Source organism: Fragaria vesca, linkage group LG5 (genome assembly GCF_000184155.1).
Source record: "Fragaria vesca subsp. vesca linkage group LG5, FraVesHawaii_1.0, whole genome shotgun sequence".
NCBI lineage: Eukaryota > Viridiplantae > Streptophyta > Magnoliopsida > Rosales > Rosaceae > Fragaria > Fragaria vesca.
In genome coordinates this window covers 13,558,214-13,568,464 of record NC_020495.1, presented here as the reverse complement: position 1 = coordinate 13,568,464, position 10,251 = coordinate 13,558,214, and the positions used below count along the sequence as shown (strand labels likewise).

At 39.3% G+C, this 10,251-nt stretch overlaps 3 protein-coding genes across 3 annotated transcripts; all 3 read left to right on the top strand.

Annotated features, from left to right (window-relative positions):
* Nucleotides 1-282: 282 nt before the first annotated feature.
* On the top strand, nt 283-1,790 carry LOC101298612 (protein FAR1-RELATED SEQUENCE 5-like). The gene is made up of 2 exons (XM_004301356.1): nt 283-1,513; nt 1,687-1,790. Exons 1-2 carry the CDS (start codon nt 283-285, stop codon nt 1,788-1,790), a joined length of 1,335 nt encoding a protein of 444 aa, XP_004301404.1.
* Nucleotides 1,791-4,003: 2,213 nt separating this feature from the next.
* LOC101298326 (F-box protein At5g07610-like) lies at nt 4,004-5,116 on the top strand. Its single transcript, XM_004301355.1, has one exon. The coding sequence runs from the start codon at nt 4,004-4,006 to the stop codon at nt 5,114-5,116; it is 1,113 nt and encodes a 370-aa protein (XP_004301403.1).
* A 3,002-nt stretch (nt 5,117-8,118) lies between these two features.
* On the top strand, nt 8,119-8,658 carry LOC101298029 (F-box protein At5g07610-like). Its single transcript, XM_004301354.1, has one exon. It carries the CDS (start codon nt 8,119-8,121, stop codon nt 8,656-8,658), a length of 540 nt encoding a protein of 179 aa, XP_004301402.1.
* The last annotated feature ends 1,593 nt before the right edge of the window (nt 8,659-10,251 follow it).

Here is a 10,251-nt window from a genome sequence, read left to right as displayed (position 1 = left end):
ACACAAGCTGGTGGACATGAAAATGTTGGCTGCACTGAAAGAGATTTAAGAAATGTGTTGCGAGATGAGAGAGCACATGTCAAGGGTCATGATGTAGACATTTTATATGAGCACTTCAAAGCTGAGCAAGAGAATGATCCAGATTTCTTTTTTGAATTTGATATAGATGAAGAAAACAGGCTTGTCAGATGTTTTTGGGTTGATTCAATTGGAAAAAAATCATATACACATTTTGGTGATGTGGTTGTATTTGATACAACATACAACACCAATCGTTACAAAATGATTTTTGCTCCAATAGTAGGCGTGAACCACCATGGGCAAACCATTGTTTTTGGATGTGCATTTTTGAGTGATGAGACTTTTGATTCGTTTGTTTGGTTGTTGAACACATGGCTTGCAGCAATGCCTAAAGGTGCCCCGAATGTTATTATCACCGATCAAGATCAAGCAATGACTAAGGCAATTGCTCATGTTTTGCCAAACACACTTCATAGGTACTGTGTGTGGCATATTTTGAAGAAATTCCCAGAGAAGACTAGTGTAGTGTTTATGCAAAATTACTATAAATCTCTCAAGACATGCATATGGGATTCAGAATGTCCAGAAGAATTTGAGAATAGATGGCTTGCAGAATTGGAAAAGAGTCAACAGACAAATAATCCATGGCTGGAAAAGATGTATGAGTTGCGTGACAGGTGGATTCCAGCATATGTAAATAAATATTTTTCAGCAGGGATGTCAAGCAGCCAAAGAGTAGAATCTGCTCATGCATTCTTCAAGCGTTATTGTGACAATGAAAACACTTTGATGGATTTTGTCACTCGTTTCAGTAGGGCACTTGCTCATCAGAGACATGAAGAATTAATTGAAGACCATAGAGATTTGAATGAGACACCTAATTTAAAATTAGGGATGCCGATGGAGGTCCAAATGGCTCATCTGTATACCAAAAAGTACTTCCAGTACTTTCAAGCTCAGCTTTATGATGGTAATAGTTATATCATAGAATCTGAAATGGAAGATGACAGTCATGGTGTTTACAAGACTAAAAGAGTGTTTGCTCGAAACCTTAGGATGCGGACACTTATACATGATAAGGTATCAAACATAGTGACATGCAGTTGCAGAATGTTTGAATTTGAAGGTATTCCTTGCAGACATGTTTTGGCTTTCCTACGAGTGAAACAGATTATGGAATTGCCAAAAGAATATATTTTGCGAAGATGGACAAGGTATTCAAGAATTCGTAAGGAGAGGTGTCAAAGGCAAGATGGTGCAGACAATTCATTAATAATGAGACACAATGGTATGTTCAAAATTGCTTCCAGTCTAATTGATGAGGCTGCGATTTCACCTGAGGGGACTGAACTTGTGAAAAAAGCATTTGAAGGACTTATGGAGCAAATTAAGAAATTAAATCTTTCAGCTGAGCAATCTTCTACCAACAATTCTACAATTGGATCCTATGAAGAAAATCGTTTCCTAGATCCTTCTCAAGTGAAGACTAAAGGTAGCGGGAAACACATAACATCATGGAGAGACAAGATAAGAAAAGTTAGACGTTGCTCTTTATGTCAAAGTACTAAACATCTAAAAAAACATGCACATTTGATGGGTACGTATTGACATGTGTATTGAACTTCTATGTGTTATCATTACAATTATTCATTTACTTTCTATTAGCTTATTTAGTTAATATATATTTTCTGTTTGCTAGGTCAAAGGTTGTAGAAGATGATGTCGACAAGGCATCGGGTGAACAAGATTACTTGGGTGATGAGCTATAACTTGTAAGTTGTTCATATTGATGTTTGTATGTTCTAGGCAGCTTTTTCTGTAAGTTGATATAATTGATGCCCATTGCCTCTAGTTGAGAACTAATTTATAGATTGTTTATGTAGTTAAGAGAAGGAAGCATGTTTCAGGAATTTTTTGGCTTAAAGGTGATGTTGGCAATGAAGAGCGTGTTTTAGAATTTCTAACTGCTATTTCGTGCATGGTGCACTTTGGAGCTTTGGTTCAGTGAGGAACATTTTGAAGTAGGAGATATGAATGATTGTGACAGAATTTATGTATGAAATTTTGTAGTAAGAGGAATAGCTTGGAACATTTTGATATTGTAGCACCTTGAATACAATAACAGATTTTATGTTTGAATGATTTCAGTACGAGTATTCAAATAACTAGTCAATATCAGATTTGTAACAAGATTAGGCAGGGGATAACCTTAAAACTCTTGAAATAACATTACCATAAAATGAATCAGCATGTTTGGTAACACTAAATGAGCAAATCATGTCATTAGAATACACACAGTACCATAACAATGATGAATATGCTACAATTGCTTAATGAGAAATAAGAACAAGCTGCCTTCTTTTTACTTGGTCTCTCAGATATCACAAAGTCATCATCAGACTCGCTCCTTGAGCTTTCATCACTTTTCTTCCAGTTCTAAGACAGATTTGATGTGCCTTTAAAGGCTGGTCTTGAGTGTTGGCTTCTTTTTATTCGAGTATCTCTCAATTTCTCCTCAAACTCAACATCAATAATCTCTGACTCTATCTTTGACAAAGAAGAGCCTCCCCTATCTTTGTTAAAGAAGTTTGGTCCTCCTTCTTTCTTTATCTAACACACAGTGTTTCCGCAACTTCAACATCGAATTATTTGGTTCATGTAACCAACAAATTGCCTCTTGCAAGCAGGACAATCCCCCTGTCCAAATTTTGTCCAAAATATACACCCTCAATAGTGATTGAAGGTCAAGAACTTTAACTGCATAAACACTAACAAAAATCACCAGGTTTGTCAATTGATGCTAGCACTAGGTTTGCTCCTTAGAGACAAGAATACATACAAACAAATAGATGGATTATTACCAACAAATTCATTCCTTTACTCTTTTTATATCTATCTATCAAGTTGCTTATTTTTAATTCATTCAGAATGCAATCAGTTTAGAATGACACAAGTCATACAGTTTCTAAGTCTTCTTATGAATTCATCATTATATTTGCCGCATAACATAAGTCTTGACATAGAATCTAAATTAAACTAGGACTTAAAATTGTAATTAGGTACTAAAACCTAAGATATTGCACAATTGTTTAGAATAAACCTAAAGAACTGAGAAGGCCCTAGAGCTCATTTCATAACTACGTCAACAAAAATGAAGAAAACATGCAAAGGATTTCAATACCAATTGCACCTCTCCTGAAATTCAAATCCTCCTACTTTTCTACATTCCATTTTATTTAATTGAATCTCAGTCCACATCTGATTCTTTTCCAAACCAAGTAATATAAAGGAAACTATATCTATCATTTCATTTCAACATAATCTGTATCAATAAAAAGAAACAACAAAATTAGGGTCTAGGATCGAAACTAGAAAAAGAAAAGCTAACCTGTTTGAGATGCTTCACGACTTGCAGGTGATAGGATTGGATTCTCAGTTCTTAAAACTCATAGTCGGAAAGAGCCCAGACGTAGAACACAACGTTAATTTCCGGAATCCAAAATCTTCTTCCTCTAAGCGAAACCAATCTGGGTTTCCAACTAAATTTAAGAATTAGGGGCTGCAAATCGATCTGGGTATTCAGCAAACTTTAAGATTTTAGGGCTGAGAGGAGAAGAAGAGACGACGGAGGAGAGAGATATGACATGTAGGTGTCTTCTTTTCCATACCAATTGACTTAATTGCCATTTAAAAAATGATTAAAAAAAATACAAAACAATAATTTTAGTTTAATTTAACCTCATTATTTTTATCCGTTGGATTTAAACGAGCCTAATCTAATGATAGTTGAGCAAATGTTTCCTGGTCAGCTAGTGAACGTGTGAACGGGACTGCCTCTTTATATACTTAGCTTCCAGTCCATATAATGGAGATAAAGCCAAACTCTTAAAAGGAGAGAAACCATGTTCATCACTCCCTTTACTCCTTCCAAGTTCTAACTGAGTACCACTATTCACACACAGAGATCTGAAACTCACCCATAATGCTCCCCCAAGATCTCATAACCGAGATCCTCCTACGCCTTCCCGTCAAGTCTCTTCTCCGCTTCAAATGCGTCTCCAAGCAGTGGCTCTCGCTCATCTCCGACACCCACTTCCGTCACCACCACCGCCACGCCTCCTCCGGCGTCATCTTGTGTCGAAGAACCGACATCATCCACCACGTTTCACTAGCTGGAAGCAACTCCGACTATCAGCCCTTTACTTCCCTCTGCTTCATTGATGACTCTGCAGGTGTCAAAATCCTTCAGTCCAGCCATGGCTTGCTCTTGTGCTGCAGCAACTACAAACTGGGTAAAGCCCGCAGCTATTACATCTGCAATCCTTCAACAAAGAAGTATTCAATTCTTCCTGAACCGGATTATGTATCCGTATCGGATAACAGTTCTGTTTATTTAGTTTTTAATCCCACAAAGTCACTTCACTACAGAGTAGCTTGTGTTCGAATGTGTTCTTCCTCATTCAATAGCTACCAAGTTGAGATTTACTCATCCGAAACTCGGGATTGGAGGTCTTCCGGGTCTCCTTTCGCTGCCCCATTCGACATGGTGTTCGACAGTGGGGTGCTCTGGAATGCTGCAATACACCGGATTAGTCCAACTGGTGCTTCGTTATGCTTTGACATTAATCAAGAACGCCTTGGAGCAATGCCTGGTCTGCCGTCAAATGAGAAATGGAGCCGAAGAAGGTTGAGGTATTTTGGCGAGTCTGGTGGGCGTTTGCACCTTATTGAAATCTATGGCTGCAGCACTCAATTCCAAGTCTTTGAGATGGACATGGATTACTCTAGCTGGGTTCCCAGGTACAATGTCGACATTGCTCCTGTTGTGGATACATTTCCGGAGATGCTTCGGAACTGCATTGTCCGTAATGATTTTGTTTTGTATGCATTTAGTCTACTCTGCTTGCAAGAGGATGAAGATGACTCATTGCTGTTGCTGCACATTCCTGGTCAGTTTGTGTCATATAGTCTTAGGAATAGGACCTTCAAGGTGCTTAATTCGATATCCACTGAATCAAATAATGCATTTCAGATTGGATGTTTCCATGCTTATCAGTTTATGGAGACTTTGGCTGATGCTGATCAGTACTTGTAAACATAGGCTGATGTTATTGCCCAGTTGTCAATATTTATTTTCTATTCTGAGTCTGCATTTGGCCAATGGATGTCCTGGACTTCAATTTTAGAGGATGAAGTACCAAATGAAAATTATATTGTTATTTTGTTAGACAATTTGTATTGGCCTGGATGAGAGTTTCATGAGCAGACCGTCCATATATTATTCACTAAAACTTTCAAATTTGTTACCAATAAACCCAGCCTCAGCAAAACATAAGAGGTCATGTAGCTAAGAATTGAGACTGAACTGCTCAAATTCCTCGTAGCTATAGTTCTGCTAATGGAAAGTGATTTTAAGGGAAGCAAGATGAATCATCATATTTGATAAACCAAATAAGATCACTTGATTCAAACTTGGAATCAATTATTAACTATAGGAGTTTCTTTGAGTCGATGGATCCACTTCTGTCCTCATGTTCATCTGCCTCGTCAAATATTATCTAATTATTAATTGATATAAACTTCCTCAAAAGTAAGTGAGTTTCTTCAGACAGTGATCTACATAATGCATTTGAGTGTGACACACAGCTACCACTCTCTGAAGTCTGAACGCATGCCATCTACTTTATTTACTTACGAGTCATGTGTGAGATAGCTTCTGATAAACCTACTAAATCTACTTGATTTACTTCAAAATCAAAGATACTACTTTGTGATTAAAACTAGACCACTTTCATCCTCAACAACATAGCTCATAGCTCCAGCGATGAAACCCAGCAGAGTACTTGCAGGGCCGGTCCTGACTCCTGACTAGCAAGTGTCCTTATGCAAACTTTCAACTATGGCCACATTTACCCAACATAACATCATGTGTGAAAAAAATTGAAACTGACATGTGTAAGCTTTGTTGAACCATGGCTATCATCTTTGTAGGTTCCTCCCGGTTAGAATGAAATTGAAAAGTGAGGAAATAATTCCGGCAGAGGAGAATTTCAGCGTTTACTTACACATTTTGGTGTGGGAGATGTTTGAGAATCAAATTTTAGTTTGGGTTTGGGCCTGCAGATTTGGATCTAAGTTGAGGCGGAGGGAGGTTAGGCTACTCTTTGAATTTTGTTCTAGTCTAGGGATAAGTCTTTGCCAATGTAGGCTTCTGGGACCACATAGTCTGGCCTTTGCCAATGTAGGTTTCTCGTTTCTTTCTTTCATATTATGGAAGCAAGATTATAGCTATTTGGCTATTTATATAATGATATCAATAAGCAATTTCAGCCGTGGCTTGGTTGGTTAAGGTGTTTAACTGACAACTTTAAGGTCACAGGTTCAAACCTCACGGACATATGTAGGGTGTGTGAGTTATTAATAAAACGTTTTTTTTTAAAAAATATATAAAAAAAAAAATTCAGAAAACAGAACCTAACTTGTTAGATGATCATTCAACACATGTCAGTACTAATCAGCTGCCACATAAAGTGAGATTTTAAAAACGTCACGCGAAAATCTTTATGATTTTTACAAATATGACCAGCGTGAAGTTGCTAACCTTGACCTAGTAGAAAATTTAACAAATAATTACTCGTAAGGCACATTGAAACCTAGACGATATTAATATGATGTTAGGAGCAAGTAAGAACACAATTAACGTTGGCCAATCATAAAAGTTACCAAGAAACAATGTTCAAGACACATATGATTGAATAATTTGTATATGTGAAAAGGTTTAGGGAGACAAACATACATGTGGTTACCTATTTATGTAGTCCAAACTACGGTGACTAGGATCTCACCCGAATAGTATCAGCCATAATCTCATTTGAGAGGATATATTCATGTGCTTGAAGCCTCGAAACAATAATAAAGACTAATAATATACGTATCTGTAAACTACACAAGTAACCAATCAAATTAAGAACTAGTGACGGTGTTCAAGATTGCTTGCAACATTACAAGTGCAGCTCATAACACCTACCATTATTCTTAACGTAAATACGTAATCCGACACCGGCGAACCTTTGAAGGAAAGAATATATAAAACAACCACCACCAATAGCTTTCGTTAATAGGAAACACCTCTGATGAATACTGATCGATAAGTCTAGGATGTCGACTTGTAGAGTATTAGATTAGAAAATTCCATTAGATAATGAAATTTCCAGCAACAAGCCTTGCTTTCAACCCTAACAAGCTTGCAATGCACATGGCACATGTTCAACATGGTTACATTAATAATAGTTTTTCTTCCGCTCAATTTGCTCCAGCAAATGATTCATCTCTAAAACTCACTTCCTCCTCTGTAAATCTCTTCCATATAAACGACGACATAGCCAAACCTCTTTCTTGAAGGCAGAGCTACTAAGCATGTCCTCCCTAAATTTCCTCAGGGTCCATATCACCGTTTCATAGATGAGACAAACCAACCCTATCCACACAGAGACCTCGATCAACATGTTCCACCAAGACCTCCTCACAGACATCCTTCTACGCCTCCCCATCAAGTCTCTCCTTCGCTTCAAATGCGTCTCCAAGCAGTGGCTTTCTCTCATCTCCAGCCCCCAGTTCCACCGCCGCCGCCGCCGCCTTCTCGCCTCCTCCGGCATCCTTTTGTGTCAAACAACCGATCTCATCTACCACACATCTCTCGCCGGAACCAACTCCGAACCACCCTTTACATCCCTGAGCTTCATCGGTGATCCGGCAGGTGTCAACATCCTCCAGTCCAGCAATGGCCTGCTCTTGTGCTGCAGCAGCTTTCACACTGCAAGAATGGGTTTAGGCCGCAGCTATTACATCTGCAATCCTTCCACGCAGCAGTTCTCCATTCTTCCTAAAGCAGACTTCGAAAACGTATCCAAAACCATTTCTGGAGCGTACTTGGTTTTCGATTCGTCCAAGTCGCCTCACTACCAAGTCGTCTCTGTTCGAAGATGTTCTTCCCCATCATCATCATCATCATCTTCTTCCAATAGCTACCACATCGTTACTTACTCGTCGGAGACTCGGGCTTGGAGGCTTTCCGGGTCTCCTTTCACAGCCCCAGTCATGGTGTTTGACGATGGTGTGCTTTGGAATGGTTCAATCCACTGGCTTAGTCCTACTGGGGCTTCGTTGTTTTTCCACATTGATCAAGAACGCCTCGGAACAATGCCTGCTCCTCCATCAGCTGAGAAATGGAGCAACCGAAGGTTGAGGTACTTCGCCGAGTCCGGTGGCCATTTACACTTGATTGAAGTCTACGGCAGCGCCACTCGATTCCATGTCTTTGAGATGGAGAGGGATTACTCTAGCTGGCTTCCCAAGTACCAAGTTGACATTTCAGCGATTGTTGATGCATTTCCTGTGATGGTTCGGAGCTTCCCTGACAGCAATGATCCTGTTTTTTATGCATTTAGTCTGCTACTCGTGAAAGAAGATGAAGAGGACTCATTGCTGGTGTTGCATGTTCCTGGTGAGTTTCTGTTGTATAATCTTAGGAACGGGACCTTCAAGAAGCTTGGTCCAATATCCTCAGAAGAAAATATTGCATTACAGACTGGATGTTTCCATGCTTATCAGTTTACAGAGACTTTGGCTGGTGTTTGATCTGTCACATCCCTTTTGTATCTTCTGTATTGTCAATCGACATTCTATTCAGAACCCTGTTCAATTCTAAGAGGAAAACTGTTGGACGTTGATATTAATGAAAGCTAGCTTGTTTGAGGTTGCTGGTTTATGAAAATTGCCGAAGCTTATTATCAGAAAACATCGTGGTGAAAGACTTATCAGAAGTACCTTTTCATGTAGGCAATACTCAGAATCTCAGATTGAATTCTATTCGATACTTCTTGATTCGATTACAATCAATTTACTCCAACAAAATTGTTAATCTTCTTAGGCCTAGATCAGAGTTATTCTTGAGTTAAGCAAAAGGTGTATAAATATTTTTTTTTTGTCTGCAGAGTTTCTTATTGCTTTATGCGTCCAATGAACAAACCCTATATCTTATGGTATTTCATGTCGGTCTGTGCATTCCATGTGTTTGTCTTTCCAAGCGAGGCGGCGGCTCATTCGCATAACCAAATGGACACTATAAGAACGGACCTTTAGCGTTACGAATGGAGATGACCTAGCCAACTTCTCCAATTTGCGGTTCATAGGCTTATATTAGTGTCGTACTCGTACAAGAAAAAGCGTGTCTAGCGCGGCTGTGCTTATAAAAGCTAGGGATAATTGTTGTAATTAAGGTGACAATTGACATCTTGTCATTCTTGTGTGTGTGTGTCATAAGGCTAATAGTATAGTTTGAAAAAGTAAAAGAAAACACCCGCTTAAATGGTATTTTATTAGAAGCGTGGAAATAATTGTGTAAATAGTGACCGTATATATAAAGAAAATTGTATCCATACATCATTATAATACCATGTCTTATCCATGGATTTTGTTTATACAGTCATAATGTACTTTGAAACAGATCCAACCCTCTTAGTTGAAAGCAGCTTCAAATAGCATTATTTTGAGTATTCATAGTGGCATATATATATATATAGAAAGGATAGAGAGCGGATGTCAGTACTCTGGTTTAAAGTGCGGACTTCGTCCGTTCTCTGCCGTCTCACGCCGGCGACGGCTTCTCTGCTTCCCGGACGATAGCACAGGCTTTAGGACGGGTTCTCTCCTTCCAGGACTGGCCAACGACAAGTTTTCTGGCCGGATTGAAGCTCTGGCCGGAAAACACCATGATTGATCAAGGTTGGCCGGAAAACTTGTCGCCGGCCAGTCCTGGAAGGAGAGAAGCCGTCCTGGAAGCCTGTGCTGTCGTCCGGGAAGGAGAGAAGCCATTGCCGGCGTGAGACGGCAGAGAACGGACGAAGTCCGCACTTTAAGCCGGAGTGCGGACGTCCGCTCTACATCCGGCCTGTATATATATATATACAATGCTTATCAGGTGCGGACGTCCGCACCAATGGTTTTAGTGCGGATTTCCATTTTTGCACCATTTTTCGATCGAATTTCCTCATCTCCACCGTCTAGTATCTAGATAATATTGTGTAGATCATCTCTGCAAAATTTCAGCCAATTTAGTGGTCATTAAAGCCCTCAAACTCGAGTTTTTCTGGTATGAACACAACCGGACAGAATTCAGTCCGTCCATTTGTTTTTCGAGTTTGAGGGCCTTAACGATCACCAAATTGGCTG

Bases quoted from the DNA above. Each gene is read 5' to 3' on its own strand.
- LOC101298612 (XM_004301356.1), top strand. From the start codon at position 283: ATGATTTTTGCTCCAATAGTAGGCGTGAACCACCATGGGCAAACCATT. The intron at 1,514-1,686 runs GTAGCGGGAAAC...ACTTTCTATTAG, and splicing joins TTCTCAAGTGAAGACTAAAG to CTTATTTAGTTAATATATAT.
- LOC101298029 (XM_004301354.1), top strand. From the start codon at position 8,119: ATGGTGTTTGACGATGGTGTGCTTTGGAATGGTTCAATCCACTGGCTT.
- LOC101298326 (XM_004301355.1), top strand. From the start codon at position 4,004: ATGCTCCCCCAAGATCTCATAACCGAGATCCTCCTACGCCTTCCCGTC.